The sequence below is a fragment of the Podarcis pityusensis genome (genome assembly GCF_964106645.2).
Source record: "Podarcis pityusensis genome assembly, chromosome: 7".
Lineage (NCBI taxonomy): Eukaryota > Metazoa > Chordata > Lepidosauria > Squamata > Lacertidae > Podarcis > Podarcis pityusensis.
Window position 1 is genome coordinate 53778391 of NC_138031.1, and position 26223 is coordinate 53804613.

At 41.9% G+C, this 26223-nt stretch overlaps 1 protein-coding gene and 1 long non-coding RNA gene across 4 annotated transcripts in view; one reads left to right on the forward strand and one right to left on the reverse strand.

Annotated features, from left to right (window-relative positions):
- Window positions 1-8963, reverse strand: part of RTTN (rotatin) — an 89523-nt gene extending 80560 nt beyond the window's left edge. For all 3 annotated transcript variants that reach the window (XM_081014088.1, XM_081014087.1, XM_081014086.1), the window contains exons 1-8: window positions 8849-8963; window positions 6210-6397; window positions 5169-5364; window positions 4773-4859; window positions 3042-3132; window positions 2579-2693; window positions 2310-2460; window positions 490-655 (exon numbers count right to left, since the gene is read on the reverse strand). In XM_081014088.1, coding sequence (XP_080870214.1) covers window positions 490-655; window positions 2310-2460; window positions 2579-2693; window positions 3042-3132; window positions 4773-4859; window positions 5169-5364; window positions 6210-6397; window positions 8849-8948 — 1094 coding nt within the window. In that variant the 5' untranslated portion in view covers window positions 8949-8963. The remainder of the gene's footprint in view (window positions 1-489; window positions 656-2309; window positions 2461-2578; window positions 2694-3041; window positions 3133-4772; window positions 4860-5168; window positions 5365-6209; window positions 6398-8848) is intronic.
- LOC308481711 overlaps window positions 1-24277 on the forward strand; it is a 490911-nt gene extending 466634 nt beyond the window's left edge. Inside the window, exon 2 of the long non-coding RNA XR_013988837.1 lies at window positions 22323-24277. This is a non-coding gene — a long non-coding RNA (uncharacterized lncRNA). The remainder of the gene's footprint in view (window positions 1-22322) is intronic.
- The last annotated feature ends 1946 nt before the right edge of the window (window positions 24278-26223 follow it).

The window sequence follows — 26223 nt, forward strand, 5'->3', positions numbered from 1 at the left end:
CTCCAGGTGAATTAGCAGCTATCAGTTACAAGACTCCATCTGCTTTGGGAAGCCCATGCCAGTTGGCATTCATTCATTCACAATAGCAGTAAGCAAAAAGAAATGCACTGAATTACGTGGTTCATTCAGCATGCATGACCCTCAACCTATTATTGCGTTAACCCTGCATGTATGGGGATCTTAACGTGGTTTTCTCAATCAGTTCTAAGAAGATGGCTCTATATCTGCACCCCTTTGCCTATGCACTGCTGTCCCATACAGGAAGTCATGGTCAGTGCTTACAGTGCAGTCCAACATTTGTAAAGATTTCTAGACAGGAATAATAGAATTTAAAGTTTCAAGCTTGGTTCTATAACGCATGAGGCTAGTAACACACATTTAAAGTACAGAAGCTCCAATCTTTAATTTGAAACAAACAAACAAACAGAGGCTACCGAATGAAATAGGATAACAAGTATATGGTATACAACAAAAATGTTACTGGCCAACCTTGAAGATACTGCATCCCAGTCTTGACCATCACCTCTGGGACGCTGACCTGTACGTCCTATCACAGAAGGTCGAGGACTACTACTTCCAGGGGATGCATTCTGAGAATGAACGGATCTTCTAGCATCATGGCCATAAGACACTGAGGAATTCTGGGAAATGGTACCTTATATGACATTAATGACAATCAGGCTTTTGTGTGCAGCAAGCACGTAACAAATAAGATGGACAACACTTCAAGAAATTTACAATGTTTTCTATCCAGCAGAATACAATTGAATATAAGCCAGGATTTAGGTCAACATTCAGAATGCACTTCAGACCAACACTGGAAAGACTGCTATTTTTGCTACTAAAAATTTATCTAGAATAATTCTTATTTTGGTAGGTTTCCTTCCACTATATATTTTTTTAAGCAATGGAAATGTTTTTTTTAAAAACTTGTAAAAAGACTTGCTTTAATGAATTATGCTGTGAACTTTGATCAAATATTTGTCTTCAGATGCATTCCTTCTATATTCAAGCTTACTTAGTGAACCTAAAAACTTGTAAGGCAGAGACAGGAGGCACAATCATGCGATAGCTTGAGCTGTGGATCTGCCAATTTACACATCAACAGCTATATTAACATCCTATGTGAGGCAAGCAGAACCAAACTAATTATCTTTGCACTATTTGCCTCAACAACTCTCTATTCTCTGTTGCATCTTTGTGCCAGTGCAACTGTGTATCAACAGTTGGATACACTATCTCTTGGGAGTCTGAATCTCTTACCAACTTCCTGTCAGTAAATACTTTGATTCCCAGAAAACACACTGTTGTTTCAAGCAAAACTCAGGTAAATATGAAAAATATCTAAGGAGGAACAGGCTTCCTAGCTGCAGGAAGCATAAATAATATCGGAGAGGGGTTATGGTTTTGTTTGTTATTACGTTTTGTATTTTTGTATTTTTATACTGTAACCACCCTGTGATCCTCAGATGAAGGGAGGAATATAAATTTAATAAATAATAATAAAATATGCAAGGCAAGTCTAAATCCTGACCACCTGTGTTTTCTCTTCCTTATGTTCACCCCACCTGCTATTAGCAATGTGGACTGAATAGCAGTCTCCAGCAAACAGATAAATGAAGCATGTTATAGGTTGGTATAGTTGGATACCAGTAAACATTCATCTACATATATTGTTTGGGACAGCGTAAGATAATGGAATCATCATCTATCTCAACTTGTTTATTGCCATGTTTTCTCACCACGACCACATCTGATTTATTGTTACAATGATATAAGTCAGAAATGTATTGCACTATGTCTCTCAATACTTGGAAGATAAAAACATGAAAACAATAACACACACACAAAAGAAGTGTGCAACATTGTGGTAGAAGAAACCTGAGTGGCATCTAATGGTAACTTAGCTGCTTTATGAGATGTATCCGTATGATACATTTGGAGGAAGTATGGGGTTAAAAATGCAAACAAACAAACAAGAAAGCAATTATATATACAATTTTTACTATAACTATAAATTATTTAATGGATAGAGGGGGAGAGAGAAACAAAGTATCTGGCCAATGTCTAATCAAGAGTCAATTTATCCTGATTTAGCTATATCTTTTTGTTGCCTATCCTTTTCTGACCAAGTAGGGATTTTTAGTCCAGTCTGAATCTGTGCTGAACTGTGCTGAAGTTGGCATTCTTTTAATATGTGTTTTTATTGTTGATTTGTTTATTATTCAGTTGTTTCAGGAAACTTTATGGGAAGCAATTCATCAATGAAATGAAAGAGAGAGGGCGGGGGGGGGGAGAAAGATACAAACCAGTTTCACTTGAGACAAAACTTGGATCTCTATGGAAGTTCAGTCTGTTTCTTAAAAAGGTACACAATTGCTGCAGACATAAGACAGCTTGTAAGGCTAAACGGTGTTGTCCATCTCTTCCGAAAGCCAGTGTTGTTAGCGACAGAAGACTCTGAGGTAAACGAAAGTCACCCATTATTAGAACTTAGGCCTAAACATATATGCAAGCAAGCAAACCAAAAATCGCTAACACTTCTAAATGAAATATTTTAGTTAAAAGCATTTCTAACCTGAACAATCTTTGGTCTCTGAAGAAATATCTCAGCAGGAAAGTCTTGCATGATGACATCTTGTAGAAGCTCACAGGTATTCCAAATTAAACTGTGATTTTTGCTTCTCAGTGAGCTGTAAAGTACATTTGAACTTTTACTGCGAACTTGCTTTGCAAAGCTATAGTAATCAACTCTTTATACTCCATCAGTGGCATAATTTTTTATCTGATTTGATTATATTCCACCCTATCACCAAGGCTCAAGGAAACTTATTTTTTAAAACAACACACATACACGCTGGGTGGGTGGGCAGGGAGGAGACGAGGCAAACAGGTAGCGCTTTCATTAATAATTCTGTGCATTGCTCCAGAACGAAAGAAAACTGCCGCAGTTCTTATAGAACTTGCACTTTAAAGAAGAAACGTAGCAACTTTTATTCCCTTTCACAGAACACAACAAAGCTACAATTAATTTCACATACCTTTCACTTGATGAAAGAACATGTCTATCTGTTGTGGTCAGGGATAACCATGGAAATGTAGAAAATTTCAAGGATTTCACGCCGTGTTTCACTGAGGATGGAAGAAAGGCTATTTTTACTGTGTGCCATATACTGAAACACAGAGCAAACAGGTATCATTCAGTGTTTCCATTGTAGAAACTGATAAGCACTCCTATAGCGGATGACTCTTATCTCGTTTCCCCATCCCAATATACCTTTTTCATTGTTTGAAACCTACAATGCCCAACACTAATTTTCAAAGGCTTAAATGGTAAGAAATATGAGCTAGAGTTTTGTTTGTTTTGCTTTGCCCTAGAGCCATTTTCTAAATGTAAACTAGAGGGGGGGAAGCTAGGGATGCAATCTAAAAGATTATTAACAGAAGCCTATCAGAAAAGACAAACTGGTACATTTTTGACAAACCATTTTGATCCAAGGTTATATTTTTGAAAAAGAAGAAGACTGTAGCTGTTCGTTCCACCTGCCAATTAGGGCTGGTATCCAAGCACTTCCTTTTGATTGCATAAAATTCCAACACTGGTATAAAACTTACTTCTAAGTTGTTAACAAGTTCAATAGTTGAAGATCCCCTCCTCCTGGATTAACTCTTTCTCGGGTGTTAGTTTTTCTGACTCCCCCCGCCCCATGCCATCTACCTTTTCTTATACACCTGATTCTCAATCCGTTGCCCAGGGGCATAGCTAGCTGCGCTGGCACCTGAAGTAGCAGGGATGGGGCAAGCTGCCCACGGGGGCAGCGCAGAGATCCGCCCATGGGGGCGGCGTGGCGAGCTGCCCACGGAGTCCGCCTGGCAGGCGCAAGCTGCACTCTGCCGTTTTGGGCAGCGCAGGGCCCAGAGCCACTGCATCACTCCCGAACGAGACGTGTGGTTCGGGCGCGCTGCAGGCCAGGCCCCGCAGTAAGTGCCCCCACCCCGCGGTGTGCCATTTTGTCACCCCCTCAGGGAAGACACCTGGGTCAGACCGCACCCCCCACACTCCCCTTTCTACGCCCCTGCCACTGCCTAGTCTGTACCTTTCTTTCACTTACATTGGCTCTGGGATCCTCTCCCTTAAGCTCCCCTACATTAAGGATCTTTTCCCTATCTTCATCCTGCCGCATAGGCAAGGCTAGGCCTATCTTTCCTCACCATGTGAGGTTTTAATCATAGCCAGACTGACAATTTGCCAAGGAATCAGGTTCCTTCCTTTTATCAATTGTCAACTGGCAACAGCTATGCTATTAGTAGGGACAGGAGAAATCCTTGCACCCAAACTTCCTTATTTTCTCTTCCAATCTACTTTTCTTGTGTGTTTTGTCTTTTAGATGGGAAGCCAAGGACAGAACTTTTTTTTTTAATGGCTCTATAAGGTGCTCTGGGAGCCTGCTGGAAAAAACATTAAAAGTCTCAAAAAATAAATACATATTTTCCCCTTCCTTCACCTAACTGAAAACTTTGTTCCCCCATTTGCTCTGAATGTTCATGAACATTCCATGATATATCAGCTCATCTAACTGGTGTCCAAGGCTTCCACCACCATAACCACAATACAGGTGGGTTTATCTATTTAAAAAACACCAGTAAAACAAAAAAGGAAGAATCTTTAAACAAGGTTGAAACTTCATTCCTTCTCAATGGTGTTCAACCACACTAACAAATCTAGAAAACTGTCCAACACATGTTTACTTCATTTTTATAAAGTTACCTACCAGATAGCTGTTTTGGTGGTATTCCCATCTCTTGCAAATTATTTCCCCCTTGATCAAAGTATCCAGCATTAGCTTCTTCTGACAATACTTAAAAATATAAAACCATAGTAAGTAGCAGCATTAACTATATTAAATAGCTTCATTTTTTTTAACTCTATGAATCATATACAGTCATTTTTCCTTTTTAAAAGTAGATCTGTTTCCTTCCAGTATTTTCATTTTTGAAGATTTATACTTTCAAATCGCCAATTCTCTCTCTGAAAATCACTGAAGTCACAAACACAGATACCATTAACAAAGGTTTAGCATCTGGGCTAAATAACTTGATATTTTCAATACAAGGCCCACACTTTGCAAAATAAAAATAAAAATGCTGTGTATAAAGGTGTAACTTACCTATATTAGTCACTGCTGGCAAGGGCATTTGATAAGACACTTCCTGATAATCAGCAGAGATTTCTGAAGGCAACACAAATAGCCCATCCAAAATCCCATCAATCACAGCCTGTAGGTTTGGATCCACATTTGGACGAAGCTGAGTGAAAAACTCCACTGCCCCAATCCCAACCAATTGTTCCACAGCAGACGGGTGCTAAAATTAGAAAGATGATACGAAGTTAAAAAAACGAAATGGCAAATTCTCCAAGCTTTTATTTATTCAAATGTTGCTTGCAGGAAAAAGCCCATCCAAGGCAGCATACAAAAGATAATTAGTTTCATATGCTTCTAACTCCTGGACCTAGGATGGATTCAAAATTCTGGAATGGCCAGGCTAGCTTGCTGGTGAGGTGATGGCCTAGGTACGGGTTGTTAAGCTAACAAAGCAAATGGTTCCATGTTAGAGAGCAAATGGGTGGGGGCCACACCCTTAAATCGCTGGTAGGTAGAAAGACAAAGGCCAGAGTTGAGAGTTGAGTTGTGTATGTGAGCTAGAAGGTAGAAGCAAGTGTGTAGGCTGGGCAGCTGAAAGACAGAGCCATGCTTGATTTCTGTTGGAATCCAAGGCTATAGCTATGGGAGAAGCAAGAACCTCTTGGAGTGTATATATGTGTAAATAAATCATATATCATAAAGACACCACAGTCTCTGCTGTTCCTCATTCCAAAGGAAACACAAACACTGGGTAAGGGCCTTGAACCCCTGGAATCTTGCATTGCTCAGAGATTGGGGTGGTGTGCAAAAATCATTTAGCTTCATATGCATAGCAGAGGATCTCAGAAGGAGCTGTATTTAGAAGATAACCATGTACTGAGCATCTCATTCAAGTCACCTTTCAAAAGAAATACATCATGGCATATCATTTTGCTTTCCAATGTTCTTTTAATGCCAAAGCAGCATTACATTAAGTGGGGTAACATGTAAGTACTTTTCAGCATGGATATGGACTGTAGATGGTTTGCCGTTTTCAAGAACATATAACAAAACAGATAACTGTACCTTCACCAGGTTGATCACTAAATTCAGAACCTCTTCTTTCATTGGTACTACAGGAAAGTTGAACCACTCCAGAAGACTGAGAAACAGGAGTTTTTCTTGAGCCAAGTCATCATATGTAACCAAGTTGTGATCCAATTTACACAAAATATTTCTAAGAGCACGTTCTCTAATTTCAGCCAGTTGATGACCTGTTCATAAAAATGAAATGAAAATGGAAGAAGTTTCAGAAGTTCAGTTAATACTTTAAATCAGATGCACTGGTTATTCCCAGTAAGTTCAGTTCAGAAACCAGCTTCCCAAGTCTTTACTCCCAATACGTGTTAAGAAGGTGGTGGACTCTCCTCTCCTTCATGGGAGGTTTTAAAGCAGAGGTTAGATGGTCATTTGTCAGGGATTCTTTAGTTGTGGTTCCTGCAGTGCATGGGGCAAGACCCTTGGGATTACTTCCAACTCTACAATTCTATGATTCTAAGACTTTAAACCTTTAAACAAATAAATCAAGAGAGGCAAAAGCATTTGGTAATGGTACTACACGAAAAATTTCAGTTGATCCTCTACTCCGGACCACAAGACATACATATCTGCTCTTCATTTCCATACCTCTGTCACTCACATACTGTTTCCCCCTTCCCACCCACCCCCACCCCATAAACCATTTTTTATCTTTCTTCATGAGCAACAGCAACTTGATTTGACCTTAAAAGCTGCCACTCAGAAACTAATCTTTTAACAAAACAAAAAAATAAAACCAATAGGTTTACATATGCCTAACTCTGCATCAAACTGGAATATATAAGCATCATGGATCTAATTCAGAAAACTTTTAGATGGTAAAACTATAGGTGAAGACCAGCAGCATAGTGTCAGTTGTAGGCCACTGGGGTCGGCGCACTCTGGGTGGCGGGCATCAGCCTAGCCCTCTCTGCTGAAGTGACCCCACCTCCACCAAAGCAAAGCAGGGCATGCTGAACCACCTGCACAGCCATGCAGAGAGGAGCCCAGCTGGCCAATGCAGCCACTGGTGGGCAGAGAGGAGCATCAGGCCACACTGGCGGTGCCTGGTTTGCCCCAGCCCTCCTGGCACTCCCCACACTATCAACCCTGGTGATCAATGGGGTGATAGATGTCGCAGCCAGATCGCCCTCACACTATGACCCTCGTGAAGACTTTGATTATAAAACTAAACACACTTCCCACAGTGCCCTATTTACTTCAATGGTAAAAATGCCTAACGAGAAGCAGGATCGAGCTGGGTATTCCCTAATCAGAGTCGCTGGGATGGGATAAAAATAATAAAATTGTTGTTGCTGTTGTTAGGTTTGTTTTCAAACACAACTCAATAAGCACAGTTATGTAATGATCTTTTGCTTACTGCATCACACTGTGCAAACTCCTGTACACAATTTGATTTAACTCAAGTCATCGCATGGGGATGAGGCAAGAAGAGAAAGCTAGTGAGCATTCATTTAAATGAACAGCACAGAAAATACGCTCATCACATTTACAGATGACACCAAACTGGGAGGGGTAGCCACAGAAAACAGAATTGGGATTCAAGAAGACCTTAACAGATTGGAGAACTGGGCCAAAACTAACAAAAGGATTTTCAATAGGGACAAATGTCAGGCTCTGCACTTAGGCAGGAATAACCAGCTGCACAAATATAAAGATGAGGGACACCTGGCTTGCCAGCAGCACATGTGAAAAGGATCTAAGGGTCTTGGTAGACCACAAGCTTCACATGAGCTAGCAGCGTGATGCAGCAGCAAAAAAAAACCCCTAATGCTATTATAAGCTACATCAGCAGATGTATAGTATCCCAATCAAGTAGTACCACTGTATTCTACTTTGGACAGACCACACACAGGGAGAACTGCATAGCATAGCTAGGCACTGCAAGGGGGCTCAACAACTTTGGAGAGGGTTTCGACCCCACTGGAGAACTGTGTCCAGTTCTGGGCACTACAATTTAAGGAGGATATTGAACAGCTGGAACGTGTGCAGAGGAGGACAAGCGAGAGGATCAAGGGTCGCTTGAAGGAACTGGGTATGTTTAGCTTGGAAAAGTGGAGATGCGATAGCTATCTTCAAGTATCTAAAAGGCTGTCACACGAAGTTTGGAGCAAGCTTGTTTTCTCCTGCTCCGCAGGGCAGGACCAGAAGCAACGGATTCAAGTCACCAGAAAGTGGAACAGCCTCCCCACAAGGGGTTGTGGACTCTTCTTCCTTGGGAGGTTTTAAAGCAGAGTTTGGATGGCCACCTGCCAGGGATGCTTTAGTTGAGATTCCTGCACTGCAAGGGGCTGGACTAGACGACCCTCGGGATTCCTTCCAACTCTACAATTCTAATATTCGCTCCTTAGAGAGTGAATTCCGTGTGTGTGTGTGTGTGTGTGTGTATGTATGTATGTATGTATGTATATAGAGAGAGAGACAGATTCACTCTCTAAGGAGCGCGCGCAGGAAGGCAGACTCGGACTGCAAGCCCTGCGCGCATTGAGCACGGAAAACAGCAGCTGCGCTCTGGAGGAAAGTTTCCTTCTGCCGCTTATCCCGGCGCCCCTGGAAGCAGCGGCTGCGGCGGCTCCAGGGCGCTTGTCTCCGCTAGCCAGAAAGGGAAGGGGGCTTCCACCACTTACGGAGCTTCCGGACGAAGGGCGACAAGGACAGCTCCGTCGGAGGAGACGACGCGGCGGCGGCGGAACGCGCTGCCATCGCCTTCCCTGGGCGGCCCCACATTCAACCACCGCGCCGCAAGCGAGCGCGAACTTGCGAGAGGCGGGGTTGGGGAACGGAGCGTCGGCGGGCCATCTCGCGAGAGCAAGCGGCGAGAACGGTTGCCCGAAAGGAGCCCCTGGGAGCTGTAGTCCGTTCTCCGTCTCCCGTTCCCTCAACGGCGTGCGGGGGTGGCGGAAGTGGAGATTTCTTTCGTCGGCCAGGTTTGCGTTCTCGCGAGCCTTGAGCCGAGGCTTCCGGATGGTGAGGGTTTGCCGTTGCCTGGGAAACAAGCCGCTCAGTCTGCTCGCTCGTTTGCTCGCCCGCCGCCGTTGCTTGAGCGGCGGCTGTGTCCGAGTCCCGCCTCTTCTCCCGCGCGTAGCTCCGGGGCGGAGAGGAAGCTGCGCTTAGCTTCCAGAGGCTGCTGCTGCCTTCCCGTCCCCTGAAAGCGCGACTCCATGTGTGTTTATTTAGACGCCAGTCCTGCTGAGTCCAGTGGGACTTCGGCGCAAAAGTCACGAAGTGTAGACATATTAAAAGGAAAGAGTCGATTCACTGCTCTTACTAAGGCCACGCTCCTAACTCCGCTTACTTGGGAGTTGTGAATTCACTTTTTAATCAGTCAATCTGACAAACCAATAATAATAAATAAATAAGAATGTGCTGTGCACCCCACGATCGAGACCATTCCATTGTAACTATCCAACCTCCCAAAATTTCAACACCTCTTGTGATGGTTTGACCCCTTTCCGTTCTAACAGTGCAAATTCTACAAACACCTTCCATATCTGCTTAAAATCATTTCTCTTGCGTATTCCCCGTCTTACCTTAATGGCACATGTTAATTTATCATTAATAGCTTTATTCCACACCTTTTTATACCATTCTTCCGTTTTATATTCTGCTTGCCCCCTTCCACTTCCTAGCTATCATAATCTGTGCAGCTGTCAATAAATTTGTGAGCAAGTCCTTCACAGCCTGCGAACCTTCCACGCCATTGCAAATTGATAAATATAATAATAATAATAATAATAATTTTTTATTTATACCCCGCCCTCCCCAGCCAAGGCCGGACTCAGGGCGGCTTACAAGCAATAATAAAAACAAGTTGAATGATTACAACTTAAAAACAAAATTAAAATACATTAAAATACTGAAACATTAAAATATTAAAATGTAGCCTCATAATGCTACCTCCTATGAATTCACTTCTGAGTAGGCACAGTTAGGACTGTGCTGTGTGTTTAGATTGCACATGCAACCTCCGCAAATGGCTCTGCATTTTACACTGCTGTCTACTTGCTACCATTTTGCCCTGCGCTATACTGTATAGTCAGCTGTCTGGGGTAACTCAACTCTCTCTGGTCCGTTTGGTGTGTGTGGCTTGCTTAAAAAGCTGACTGACTGCATGTAGTCATGTCATTGAACCAGATATTCCATGTGCAGCTGGATAGCTTAGTTGGTTAGAGAATGGTGCTGTTAACACAAAGGTTGCAGCTGCATATTCCTGCATTGCAGGGGGTTGGACTAGATGATCCTCAGGGTCCCTCCCAACTCTACGATTCTGTTCTGTTTTACAGCCCAAAGCTTCAAGTTACAGACAAATATACAACCACAATCTGCTGGCCTGTGGAAAAGCCACTTCTCGCAGGGAATGGAAAAGTTACAGGAAGCAGCAATTAATAGACAATATATTCATCACTGTTATTATTTATTTAATTAATTTTTCATACCGTCCTCAATCCAAGGATAATAGTGCAGTTTACAATATAAAAAAACACAAAAATATGTAACATAGTAACAAACAGAAACACTACCCCACCACACAGAGAGATAGAAAACACTGCAGATTGAAACATCTGGTTCTTGCTGGAAGCAGCTGTTCCAGATTCATAGGAAAGAGGTTACTGAACTGGAACAACATTGTGGTCTGGTATGATATCACGTGGCCAGAAACAAGTTAGCAAATGCTAAGACTGTTGTAATGATCTTCTGTACGATTGTTACCCCAATGTCCAAGACGTCTGTGCTGTTTTGAATAATAATAAAAAAGGTTTATTTGGCTATGTTAGAAGAAGGAAGAACAAGTAGTAAGTCCCTTGCGTGGAGAAGATTGAGAAATGCTTTTGGGTGACAGAGAGAAAGTGAAATTGTTCAACACCTACTTTGCCTCTGTCTTCACCCAAAAGGAAAGCAGTGCCCTACCTGATGACAACAGAATAAAATATGCAAGGAGGGAACTGCAGCTCAAGATAGGAAAAGTGATGGTAAGGAAACACCTAGCTACCTTAAATGAATTTATATTTCCAGGGCCTGACAAGCTGCAATCAAGGGTACTAAAGGAGCTTGCAGGTGTAACATGAGAGCCTCTGTCTATAATCTTTGAGAATACTTGACGAACAGGTGAGGTCCCAGCAGACTGGAGCTGGGCAAATGTCCCAATCTTCATAAGGGAGTGGGGAGAGAGAGAGAGAGAGAGAGAGAGAGAGAGAGAGAGAGAGAACTACTGATCAGTAAGCCTGACATAAATTCTAAATTCTAGGGCTCTTTATAGACCACAAGCTTTACATGAGTCAACAGTGTGATGCAGCAGCAATGAAAGAAGCAAATGCTATTCTAGGCTGCATCAACAAAAGCAGGGAAGTAATAGACCCGCTCTATTCTGCCTTGGTCAGACCACTTGTCCAGTTCTGGACACCAAAATTTAAGAAGGATACTGACAAGGTGGAATATGTGCAGAGGAGGGCTACTAAGACAATAAAGGGTGTGGAAACCAAGCCTTCTAACAAATGGTTTAAGGAGCTGGGTATGCTTAGCCTGGAAAAGAGAAGACAGAGGAGATATGATAGACGTATCTAAAATGCTGTCACATAGAGGTTGGAGCAAGCTTGTTTTCTCCTGCTCTGGAGGCTAGGACCCAAACAAATGGATTCAAGTTACAAGAAAGGAGTTTCCAACTGAACACCAGGAGGAACTTTCTGACAGTAAGAGCTGTTTGACAGTGGAACAGACTGCCACGACAGGTGGTGGACTCTCCTGGGAGGTTTTTAAGCAAAGGTTGGATTGCCATCTTGCCTGGATGCTTTAGCTGAGATTCCTGCATTGCAGGGTGTTGTACTAAATGACCCTCAGGATCCCTTCCAACTTTACATTTCTATGATTTGAAGATTTATTTATTTTTTAAGTTTATTGTATTTGGTGACCTCAGATTCTGGGCCAGCTTTCTTCTAAACAGCACCGTCGGTATTTCCACAGAAGATGTGTAAATAGTTTTTATGTCTTTCATTATTATACAGGATAAATAGTAGAAGAGAGGCATTTGTAATGACAGTGAGGATTCTGACCAATGTAGGTTTCAACTTGCATTCCAGCCACTGTTAAAGTAGGCTTCTTTAGCCTTATGTATGAAAAGGCCCTAATAGACTGTTTGAGAAAGTTGTTCAGGAGCAGACATTTCCTTTTACAAGGAACTAAGAAGCACCATTAAATAAAGCAAGAGAAAAGAATATCCAAACTATCCCATAACATTATAATAGGGATCAAATTGTAATAAAGGTAATTGTTCCTCTCATTTCTCTCTCTCCCCCCCCCCCCTTGCACGGGTATGCTTCTTCACTTCTTTTCCCTTGTTTCTGACTATCTTCATTTTGATGAGCTTGTTGTGTGCTATGCCCTTTCAGAGTGAGGCTGCAAGCCTACACCAACTTACCTTGGAGTTAGGACCTACTGTACTCAGTGACATGCTATTAGAGTAGACATGCCTAGAATTGTGCAATTAATGCAGTGCTTTTTTCGGGGGGGCACAGGGGAACACATACCCCTAAACATTTTGTGAATCTGCGTTTGGCCTCATTGAGGGGCAGCATTTCAATATGAGTAGGAAAATGAGAGTACCCCTAAAAATATTTTTTCAGAAAAAAAGCACTGTATTTGCAATCTTGAACAATCATCTCTCCCTTGAGTCCTTGTTTTCTATAAATAATAGCCAGGGTCCAAAGAAATGTTTATTTCTGTATGGTCAATATGGTTTTTGGTATATTTATTGAACAGTAGCATTCTCTTTATGCTGCATGGCAAACTACTTTTGAATACAAAGTGGATTTCAAAAGTGTGCATGGTGTGCAAAGGGTGTAAAAATTAAAATATCTGGGCTGACCTGGTTTGCATGTAGCAGTAAGTCAAACCACTGCTTACCTCAAATGAACAAACACTCAGGTTCCTGGAGAGAAGACTCTGGCCATTTTGGTCCTTCTCCAGTCTTGCTGCTGTGAGCTAAGCCATGGTTTGACTTAGTGTTGCCTCCGATTCCAGGCTTGTGGTTTACCTTGTTCCAGACAAGCACCGAGCTGTAGCCAAGTTTGTTCTGTGGCTCACCACCACTTTTGGTTTGCCTGGGGCAGATAAACCACAACCCCCAGATTTAGACATAATGCCGAGTCAAATCATGGCTTAGCTCACGACAGTGTGACAGCAGCAGTGTCTGGAGAAACAAAACAGCTACAATCTGTCCAGGGGTCCACACATTTGCTCATTTGTACTAAACCATGGGTTGGCTTAGCGTTATGAACTGGGCCACTGTCTGGATTGTGGACAATTAAATAAAAGTTTTAGAAAACACAGTTCAGTTTCTGGATAAAAGAATACAAAGGAATAGTAGTGATGTTATGATGAAATCAGTTCATTGTTACTGTAATAGAAAGTCGTTCCCTTTTCCTGTGCCAACTAGGGTTTCAGTCTTTACTTTCAAAACTATTATAGCAGTTGAATATGGGAACGTACACCACATCCATGCAAAGAGAGTGGAAATACTAACATATTAATGTAGTGCAGATTTTAGATAGTAGGGGCTGAGTATTTGTTGACATGAATTTACTGCCCTGTAGTGAAAACAGAAGCTGCAATGGACATTTGTACTAGAAGATAGAACAGAAACCGTCACAGCCCCTTTGTACTTCTTTGTGAGTAATGGCTATTTTATTAGGAGCACTGTAATCACATGTTCTTAAAGCAATGCTCTGTTTGTCAGCTGCCAGTCAGATGATGATTCAACCAGACCCATGGTTGGAAGCCAGATCCAACAGAGAATGCTGGAGCCATAAGACAGCACGAGTCCTGCAATTCCTTTCCCTAATTATCACAGACGAGCTGGTTTTTATTGTTGTTTTATAATCTGCAAATTATAGTTGACTGCCAAAATTACTGCTATAAAAGACAAGGTAAGTCAAGATGCAGAGGCTTATGATGGTAATATAATAGTATCTGCCACTTTAACCATTTGTGGTCTGCAGTATGTGGCTTAGTTCAATATTGACATGCTATACAGCTCTAGGCCTAGTTAAAAAGTGGCTTAAGACACTTTGGATGCAGTTCTGCACACAGGCTGCATTAAATATTATCAACTTCAATGGGATTTAAACAGACTTCTTATCTTGCTTGCTCTTAATATTTTCTTGAGATTCCACCCTCCTCCAGTTTATCCCTCAACTAAGAATCACTTTCTGAATTAATTGTCTAGAGTTTGTGGCAGCAGCTACCAGTTAGCTTCTAGACTTAATTAGATGTGCTGGATTGACTCAAAGCTATTCATGGCTGGGGATATGTGCATCTTAGTATATTAGGCTGACCGTTTGGATTACCTTTGGGAATGGGGAAACTGAGTGCTGCACATGGAGCAGCCCAAATTAACAAAACCTCACAGATGAAGAAACACACAAGCATCTACCTCCTGCAATTATTCATGAGGATTCCACATCCTGTGGAGTCTTATTGGCTACACTGTGGAGTGCTGTGGGTGCGGCTCTTTGTTAAGTGTCGACAAACTCTTGCAATAAATAAATAAATTGGCATACAGTGAACCCACAGCTTACAAGGGGGTTATGTCCCGGGGACATGGTCTTACTGTATTTGTGAACCTTCAAACAATGTGAGGACTTGTACCTTCAAAGCTTGGTTTCAGTGTCTTAACATGACATAGCATGACAAATAAATAGTGGGTTGTATACAACACTGCAGCTCCACTCACACTTTCATTGCTTATGCAATGAAATTCACCCCTCCTCTCCTTTGCAGTGCCCCATGAACACTCCAGAGAGTGGAGGGATCCTCTGGGGCAGATTTTTTTGGGTGTGAGGTGAGAGAAGATGGGAAAGTCCTGTTGCATGAGTGGAATTCTGCTTACACAGCATTTGATAAAACACACCAGGGCCAGCCCAAGGCATTTTTGTACCTAAGATAGATCTCAAAATGGCACTTCCCACTCCCTGCCAGGGAAGGAGTGAGGAAAGACCTACGTACATCAGGAACAAGAGGGAAGAAACACTGACATTGGGATTTGCTGCCCCAGTGAAACCTGCCATCTGAGGCAGTTTCCTCACCTTGCCTCAAGGGTGGGCCAGCCCTGCAATCCACAGTTTCACTATGTAACAATCTTGGTAAATTGTTTAGTTTTGTTTACATGTTATAGTAACTGCTGCGGACTCTCATTCCCATTGTTCATGCCAAAACAACAATCATCCCAGAGAACTGAAATAGCATCACTGCAAATGCACTGCATGACTAACAAAGAAGAGTAGTGAACGCTCACAAGTGGCATTGTTTGTTAATTTGTAATGTGGCACTCACATATAATGGAATCTGACCTCTAAGGGTAAGAGGAATTGCCCATATGCTATTCCCAGAACCAGAAACAAAAGATCTACACATAAACTGAGACTGCAGCTAAATGGCTGCTACAAAAAGTACAGCTTGTGCTTTATTTCTTTGTTTATTCGAGGAATCATTTCCCCCAAAACTCAATTACAGCGGACCAACAAAATTATCACAATTGCTTGCTCTCTTATGCAAAATACCCAACTTGCCCCTGCAGGCCAAAACAGGAAAGACTAGATAGATGATAGATAGATAGACAGAGATAGATAGATAGATAGATAGATAGATAGATAGATAGATAGATAGATGTGACATGAAACTCCCTGGTCATACGACACAAACTTGGGTAAAGGGTAAAGATAAACAATCTGTATGTCACCAAGTGAGAACTGAAATCTATCCTGTTTGAAGTGTTTTTATTATGGACTTAGTTCTGTTTGTGTGTGATCTGCACAAAAACAGTTTATATGGGATGATCCTACTACATATGCAAGAGTACAATAATCTTACAAAAGCCCGGTGCCTGTCCCTCTCTCTGCCAAGCTGTGGCAAGAGTGCATGGGATCTCAGGCGCCCACACAGGGTCTGTGTCCCTTTTGAGAATAGAAGACACGGCGGAGGCTGTCATGCTTTAAGAAATAGGGTTTATTCGCCTATTCACACATTCCATCTGCACGAAAGGGTCCAGATCTTACAGTATGATCCACAGCAGTGCAGGAAGTCTTTCCTTCACCCTCACCAAAATGGATCTACTCTTTTCTTCCTGTTTCTTCTTCCCAGAAGCCCCTTGCCCTCCCCCAGAACAGTTATCCAGGCAACCTTCCAAATCTCCAGTCTCTGGTCACACCTGGGACAAGGAGTTGTTGAAGAACCTCAGTGGCTCTCTACTGTAATGCTAGCAAGCTCTGCCCTTCCCTCAGCCAGCCAGAACTGTTTGTGTAAGGCAGCCCAGGAATCCCATTGCAGCTTATATTCTCCCTTCATATCACAAAGAACCCCAAATCCTAGCATTTATTAATTTCTAGGGTTTACCTCAAATCTCTAATAATACCTTCCACTGCCAGATGATCAACTTGTGTGTGAGAGAACAGCTTCCCTCATGTGCTTGTACAGTAGCTCACTGTTGTCTGCCTATGCATGTCTGGGTCCAGTTTAAGGTGCTTGTGGTTGTTTTTAAAGCTCTAAATGGCTTGTGACACAAATACCTAAAGGAGCACCCTTTCCCATGCCAGCATGCTTGTTGTCTTAAGAACTTCTGAAGAACTCCTGCTCCAAGTATTTCTTTGTTCAAGGCATGCTATGTTTTCACAAGAAAGGGCCCCAACTCTGGAATGCCCTCCCTAAAGTGGTATGTCTGATGCTGACATTGCGTGGTGAGGCCCTGGGCCCTGCAGTCCCCTCAGAAATAAACACACAGACACAAATATATTGGGTTAATTGGGATAAATTAGGCCACAACTTTATTGGTTACAGATGTGAGTGGTTTGGCTTAGGCATTTGGGTGAAGCCAAACTATATCCTGACTCTTGCCCGTTTGCAGGAAGACTCTGAAGGGTCAACCACCAATAGGGGGAGCCCTATGATATACATCAATTAAGAGCACCCCCAGGGTCACTGATGGGGTTGTGGCATGGTCCTAGCCTACGCCTAGGCTTCGGACAGAATCCACACCCTCAGATCCCTTTTACGGGATTCCCTTAACGAGGATAGGCAGGCGGAGGCAACAACTTCCCCTCCCATAAACAAGACTTACCCAGTGCCTAACCTTACAAAGTTGTGACGATTGCTACAAGGTAAGCGAAAACCAAATGGCTGGTGCCAATTTGCCAAGTGGAGAAATTCCTACCTGGTCCCAACAACCAGGAGACCGACATTAGTCCATAGTAAGGCCAAAGTCAAGCAATGCATAAAAAGAGGGTGGGTAGGCTGGGATATCTGACAAGAAGGCAAATGGAGGTCACCCCCCAGCCGTGCCGCAGTTTAAACAGCATTGGCCACGCCCCCTGGCTAACCCAATTGGTCAGCCAGGGGGTGTGACATAGCTGGAAGTCCTAATGACGTAGGCGGCATCCCTCCACCCACTGCTGGGTCACTGGGAGGTCCCAGATGCACGCCCGCAGTGCCACCCCCCCCTGGAAGGGGAGTGGTCTTACCAGCTTTTGGGAATCTAGTGAAAATCTTCCTATTTCCCCAGTCCCTTTAGAATTCAGATGATTTCTTGAATTAAGCTCTCTTCTGTTTTTAGGGTGTGTGTTTTAGTTTCATTTCATTAAGTGTTTTTGTTGGTTTCAAATTGTATTTATATGATGCATGGATTAATTTTATAAACACTTTTGTACATGGCCATGCAAGCTCCTGATGAAGAATGGTTAAGAACTATTTTAAATAAATGAATTAATAAACAACCAAGAATGTATAATGAACCACCTGATTATACAGCCTTCACAATATGTCTCTGAACCCTTAGATATACATTAAAGCCACTAGATAGATTTCAGTTAAGCATTGCATTTAATTATTCAAAGTATATAGAGAAAATGCCAATGAAAATGTCCTAAAGTAATGGTAAACTGATCTTGCAGTACTATAGCTGAACTAACACTTCCCTATGTATTTATGATCCATTCCACCCTTATAGAAGGTTTTCAAAAGCCTTGTTCTTTTTTTCTATTTCAAGCTAAAGTAATATTTCTTTGCAAGACCCATTTCAGCTTTGAAAATCATTTTTGTGTGTGCTGGCTTGCACATAAATAAATCATGCACACATCACAGGCAGTAGACGATGGTTCTCTTCAACCCTATTCTTCATGACTTCAATGCTACCTATCTTGAATAGCAAAACATGCTAATGCCCAACTGAAGATGCCTAGCCATTTCAATACAAGCTGGCAAATGGATATTCAGTGAGTTATTGTCTAAACAGCTTCCTCTGAACAGTTAAGTCTCACGTTGCCAATTGCTCTCTGCATAATGAGCTTTACTGAGATGACACTTCTTTCTTTGCATATTTCATGCTCGCTAAAAAATCTCTTTGATCCAATTCTAATGTGATCCTTCAGCTGCAGGGTTCTTTTTTGAGACTAGGTAATGGTCACATTATAAACATATGGATTAAATTTTAGTGAGTTTAACAAGAAAATTAGTCTTTGGAAAATAAACATGGAATTGGAATCTTAAAAATAAGAATTGTATGCAAACTGTATGAAAAATTTTGGCCAGGAGAGACATATGAAGGCCATCCTGAGTTCAGGAGGCCTCCCTAATTCAAGAAAAATAATAATCTCCAAATGGAAGTATAACAAGAAAGAAAAAAATAGCTTGGCCGACAGCAATTCTCATGCTGAATTTCATAACCCTGGGGCTTGAGGGACCATGCCCATGGAATTATTAATTTGAGATATATTTTTTTAAACCCAGTAACACAAATGGGTAAGCATATTGTCATAGTTGAAAGTGTGTTACTCTAAGCACACTTCCTTGGAAATCACTCAGAATTTTGCAAGATTGGGGTATTGGGTGGAGGGGAGAGGACAATTACAATTACAAGCTAAACTTTCATTCCCGATTTAATAAGAAAATTGTGAACTATAGGAGAATATTGCAAAGCTGAATAGTCTCAAAAGTACCACAATCTTGATTCCTATGGATGGCTGCTCTTACCTTACCATGGGCACATATACCCTGCCATGCCAAGGAGAACAGGCACGTATCGCAAGTTAATAAACTTGTGCCCATGAGTCAATAGTTTCTCTGTGGTGTTCCTCTTCACACAGAAATGCCTCTGGCCGTTTTTCCTTTAGTAGCAGACAATGCTAGCTTTATCTTTGGAGAGGCTATGTAGGAAAGTCTCACACTACATTGCCCCATGCCAGGTTCTTCTGTGAATTAAATGCAATCTAAAATTATGAGTATGAACTAAACGTAGTGCATGTGATGCTTTATAAAGCTGTTTTAAAGATGCCATCGTTCCAAACATTCTGCCCATTCTCTCATGCTACAGCAGTGAAGTATCATATGCAAATGAAGCTTTGATATGAAACAGTTCTCTTGAGAGCTTGTAAAAAAAAATTTCCCCCCATATAAACAAAGTATGATGCCAATGCATTTATTAACTTCATCTAGCAATTTGCATATGTAGGCATGCTTTTCCGAGAAACTTCATTCACAGTTTATGTTGAATGCCCTCCACACCTCCATGAATCGACACTCTAAATACAACAGAAAAGGCAGCAGCTGGATAATGCAGGCAGAGGAGCAATAAAGCAATGGCATCTGGCAGAACCAGGAATGAACATTGCACATTGGTTGCTTAGCCACTGCCCAACCATACTGAAAAACAGAGATTTAAGGGCTCTGACTCAACATGTCACTTCTAAGGTAGCAGATTCCATGATGGGATGAGAAATCTGTGGCCATCCAAGTGTTGGACTACAACTGCCATAATTTCACTATTGGCCATACTGGCTGGATCTGATAAATCTCTGATAAATCTGGAGAGCCACTACTGCCCTCTGGATTGTATCACTAAAAGTTTCTGTCCCTACTGAAATATGTTTTGTTACTTGGCCCAGTTCTCCAGTCTGTTAAGGTTGGCACCAATACAGCTTCTTGCCAAGGGCACAAGGGACCCTAGGTATGCCTCTGTCTGGCAGCAGACAACCATTCTTCAAGCAGCATGGAGTCAAAAGTCACAAGGTCAGCCCTACTTGAAACACATTGCTTTTAGTCAATGCTTCAGGTTATGAAGGTGGAGATGGTGTGGTACAGATTATTTCATTCCAGAAAAAGATGCACCAGTTTCTCCTTTGAAAAATATTATATTCTTGCCATTTTGTGGACTCTCCATTGCGGCATTTATCAGTATTGACCCAAAGATGGTATTGCCATCTTTTTGACTCAGTTTGGAAATAAAAATGTGTGGTAACAAAACATTCATTTCTGGATTTGCAGGCATTACCCAGACATATTTTGCTTAGTATATGCACATCTCATTTATGAAAGGCCAGCCTTTTCCCTAAGGCACCCAGTACAATTCCAAATTCTATGCTTAAGCTTACAGCACCACCAGCTCTGGGATTAAGTATCAAAATTGAGGCTGCATGTGAAAGACTGGATATTACCAATTGCTGACACCGCTCTGTTGGGAAAGGGGATGCAGCACAATTGAATACTCAATCATTTGAAAGAACCTTCCTATTAAATTGGCTTTTATGCATTTCTTTGCCAGCTAAACAGCAACACATTGGGCATTCGACTTTTCTCAGCTTGATACTGGTATTACTTTATACTTTATTCCCAGTGTTGTAAAGATATATTTATCAGTGTCCCAGAAAACATTCAAAAGAGAGAATGAAAGACTTTTGTTCACAATATCTAGAGCATCACGTGGAAAATTTGCTATAACAGTGAAGAAAATTATTACTTGATCAGTTCAGTGTAGTGGAAATCAGAGATCTGAACTGCCAGATGAAACAGTCTAAAATTGAAAAATGTGAGCTGTGTTTAGTCTGTGTCTGGGACTTAAAAGACACTAGTTACATTGCCATCTTCACCAAAGAATTCCAATATGACTCAAAATAAATCATCTGACTTCTTTTGGTAAAATCCTTTTCTACTTAAGTCAATAGAATGCATTTCCTTTTCATTAAGGCTGCATCTCCAACCCAGTTCTAAAAAAAAAAGGAAAAAAATTGGCAGTACATAATATACCAGTACATGTGTATTGCATATACCGTCATACCTCGGGTTGCGAACGCTGCGGGTTGCACGTTTTCGGGTTGCAGACTGTGCTGAACCCGGAAGTACCGGAACGGGTTACTTCCGGGTTTCGACGCTCGTGCATGCTCAGAAGCACTAAATCACACTTTGCACATGCGCAGAAGTGCTGAAACATGTCACGCACGTGCACAGATGCGGCGCTGTGGGAACGTGCCTCCCACACGGATCACGTTTGCAACCTGAGTTTCCACTGTACATGTATATCATCTCAGTGCAACACAGATCTTAGTGGCTTCAGATCTTTGAGGGATATTATAATATGATATCAGTCCTTATCCAGCAGCCTACTCTCTGCAAAACTAAAAAAAAACCCTGAAGCATAAAAACAGATATGAGGTGTCTGGGAGGAGGAGAAAAGTGGAAGAGCCAGCAGGATAAGTCTTTTCTTTCTTTCTTTCTTTCTTTCTTTCTTTCTTTCTTTCTTTCTTTCTTCAAATAGTAATGCAAGTGGTGAAGCAAGGACTTATACAGCAATGAGCTGCTGAGGCCTCTTCACTCACAAAGTGCCCCTCTTCACTTCCGAAACCAACTATATAAAGCTAGGAGTCCGGAATTTTATCTGTTCAATATGTAGATATTTGTAGGAAACTTGGTTAAAGGAAGAAGCTGAATAATTTCTGTATTATGAATCATGGGCTGTACTTGCTTCATAGAGCTATGGGTTAGTGGGAGAACAGGGATCCCCCAGATCCCTGAGTGCCAGAATTCCCGCTCTAGATTCTTGGGTGCTGGGGTTTAATCAGAGCTGACGGGCTGAATTTGTTTTATTGCCAGACAGAGGGGCAGAGGGAGATGCAAGCCCTGCCATTAACCTACAGTGGTACCTCGGATTATAGACGCTTCAGGCTGCAGACTCCGCTAACTCAGAAATAATACCTTGGGTTAAGAACTTTGCTTCAGGATGAGAACAGAAATCATGCGGCGGCGGTGCGGCGGCAGCAGGAGGCCCCATTAGCTAAAATGGTACCTCAGGTTAAGAACGGACCTCCGGAACGAATTAAGTTCTTAACCTGAGGTACCACTGTATTTCAAAAGCCATCAACAAGTAACTGAGGGACAGGGAGGTTGTCTGGGCAACACAGAGCATGATGTCACACACACACACACAACACGCACATTGTCCTTTTACACAGGGTGAGGGGGGTGTTGACAAGGTATTCTGTGAACAAGGAGGAAGTGGGAAAAACTCCATGTAGCATAGGCTGGAGGAGGCTGGGTGCCATGTCTGAGGAGCAACGAGGGACACTTGGGGTTTAATGTTTTGCACCCCCTCCACAGAGGGCTTTAGGTGTAAATATGTTTAAAGTAAACCATATTTCTTAGAGATAGTAGTCTCTGCTGTGACTTGATTTCCCAATGGAAACACAACCCTGAGTAAGCGCCTGGAACCTCATGGAAGCTTGCTACTGCTTGGCAGAGATTTTGAGTGCTGTGTAACAATATTCATTAAGGAGTGGGTGATTGGCAGGGCTGGTTCTACCATTCGGCACAATGAGATGACTGCCTCAGGCGGCAATGTGGAGGTGGTGGCAGTTCCCTGGCTGTTCCTTCCAAGACCCCTGGCTGTACACTTGTGCTGGAAGATACCATATGCTCTGTGTCCTGCACTAGCCTGCTGCCCTCAGGCGCAGTGCAGAATGCTTCCCTGGGCTCCTTTAGAAGGAATGGTGGGAAGGAAATCTAAATAATCTTGTTGCCAGTGTTAGGATTCAGTGTCCAGTCCGGCTGGTTTCTGTTTATGGAATGAGGGTGAAGATACCATCTTGTTCTTCACTTCAAAAAGCAAAATGCCTTGCACCAGCCCTAGTGATGAGTGGCAGCAGTACAGGGGTACCTCGGTTTAAGAACAGTTTGGTTTAAGAACGATTTGGTTTACAAACTCCGCAAAACCGGAAATAGTGTCTTGGTTTGAGAACTTTACCTTGGTCTAAGAACGGAATCTGAATGGTGGAAGGGCACCAGCGGCGGGAAGCCTCATTAGGGAAAGCGGGCCTCGGTTTAAGAACGGTTTTGGTTTAAGAACCGACTTCCGGAATGGATTAAGTTCATAAACCGAGGTACCACTGTACTGCTTTTCAGCAGACCAAGCTGATGAATAATTTTCTGTCTATGTTGGTTGATAACTCACAAGGAAAAATTCACAAACACAGAGGATTAAATATTTACTTGTCCAATGGATAATGCCTTAATCCTGAATAAGAAGCTTTCTGAGGACACCTAGTAAAAATGTACTTTATCAAATACAGCAATTGATTTGTGTTCTAAAACTTGTCTATGAGATAACCTAGCACTTTCCTCAGTCAATAAGGGTCAAATATTTTTGTGTTCGCTAAATATTTTATAGTACAAAGAGCCAAGGCAATAACATTTCTCCTTTCTGAGAGCTTAGTGTGATTGCATTGTATTCTGCTAAGTCATTGGTATGGTAGACCTGACGAAATCAATGTACTGGAGTTAGTAACGTCCATTGATTCAGTAGGTCTACTTTGAGTATGATGCAGTTGAATTCAATCCATTGTTTGCCAATGGCTGATGGAATGTTTATAGTATTTATTATTTCATAGATTTATATCTTGCTTTCTATTAGAATCTTCATAGCAGGTTTGTATGATCCCCTTACCTATACCATCCGTAGGTCAGCTAAGATGCGGGTGATTTAGGAAAAAAGTAGCACATGACTAGAAAGTAGTGAGACTATTGCTGAGGGGGTTGGGCTTTTTAAACAAAATGGAACACAACCTTGGATAAATGGATGATGTGATAGTGATACCAGAAAGGTAAACATGCCCCCCGTGTACAAAACTGGAGTTCAAAATGTTCAAGGAAGTATTTTGTTAAAATATTGCATGAAAATTCTTTGTATTTTCAAGTAAGTGTCTGGAAAATTAGACAAGTATCCTAATAAAATCAGTACTCCTTTACTACCATTGAGGAACTTTTAATTGCTTCGTCTGTCATTATGCATAAGTGTAATATAGCAGCAAATAGCCTAATTATTTAAAAACGAGTCAGAGAACATAAAAACGTTATAATGGCAGAGGATAACAAATGCAATTTCCAACCCATACACAGCATAAATGGAAAAAATGAGAATTTGAGGCTAATTAAGATCAGCATACATTGCTTTGAGGACCAAATCTACTAGATTTAAATTTTTATTACACGAAATTAAGACAATAATAACCAGTGTTAATGTTGCTTCTGAAAAATAATGGTATGACTGTGATATTTCTGGAATGTGATACATATTTGTATGATAAGAAAACAGTTTAAGCAGTAGGCTTTGACTATATTGTTCATTTGAGGAAGCCATAAAAATCTGTATTAAGGGGCTTGTATTGCTGGCAGATAGCCTCCTACTAAGGCTCATTGCTTCAGGACATAGACCTGTATTTCAAGGCTACAAAGGCTTGATGAGGACCTGTTGACAGCGGATGATGTGGAAAACTATTCCCAATAACACATGGATTTTGCCCTGAAATCATTCTACACTGAAGTCATTTTATAGCAGAAAAATTGTTATGCAAATTGACTATCATGTTCGTTATGCAGGTGCAGGTGCAGAGATACAGTTATACAAAGTACTGTATTTCCACCCTGTTCCGCAGTGGAAAGAACCACCACAGAGGCTTGCATAAGATCGATAAAAGCTGTAATAAATAAGACAATTCCTGCTTGCAGTCCGAAAGACACTGCACAAAAAACACAACACATGCCTTGATCTATTCATTTAAAAAGTCAAATCAAGTTAGTATGAATAAAAAAAAAGCCTGCTTGAAGAAACATTTAGGAGAAAAGACCCCAAAAAATTCTAAATACCTTCAAACTATAACTATATCCACCACTTCATTTTTTGACTGAAAGCACTGCAAAAATATTCTGCAACCTGCACTTCATCCTGCCTCCTGTACCCATATTTTTATCTTCATAAGAAAGCACTAACTTTACTGGAGTACATCTTGATATATGACTCTCTCTTTTTTTGGTACTACATCCTCCCCCCCTCCATTATCTTCCACTTCCTTCTTTGCTACCAAGCATAAGAAGTCTATTTGTCTAAATGTAGCCTCAAGTGGTCAATGCTACTTCAGTCCTGCTTTTTAATAAAATTAAAACAAAATTTACATCACATTCCAAACATTCCACTTTTACCCTCACACTCTAACCCCATTGCCCCCCTGTTGCAGAAGCCCAAAGGATGCCATCTTTCAAAAGAGGGCCGAGACACTTAATCTCGGGTTTATGGGTTCAAACTCCACATTGGGCAAAAGACTCCTGCACTGCAGGGGGCTGGACTAGATGACCCTCATGGTCCCTTCTAACTCTACAATTCTATGAAACCCATGAGAAAGAACTACGGTATAGCCCATATACGAGGAGTGGAGAATCTCTTTTGGGACTCATTATCTCATGGGCAACCTATTTTTTGGGGGGGGGGCACATTCCAGTACAGTAGAACCTTGGTTCTCAAACTTAATCTGTTCCAGGAGTCTGTTCAACTCCCGAAACTGTTCGAAAACTAAGGCGCGGCTTCCGATTGGCTACAGGAGCTTCCTGCACTCAATTGGAAGCCATGGAAGCCACGTTGGACATTTGGCTTCTGAAAAATGTTCACAAACCGGAACACTTACTTCCGGGTTTGTGGTGTTTGGGAGCCCATTTGTTCAGGAACCAAGCTGTTTGAGAACCAAGGTACCACTGAAGTATGGTGGAACAACTGTTGTTGCTCTTACCAGTGTACAGTAAAAACCAGAGGTTTCTACATACACCCACACCACAAAGATACATCTCTCTATCTAGCCTCATCCAAGAAGAGAAAAGGTATTGCCACAGTTCAAGGATATATCCCAGCCAGGCAAAAGTGCTGGAGGGC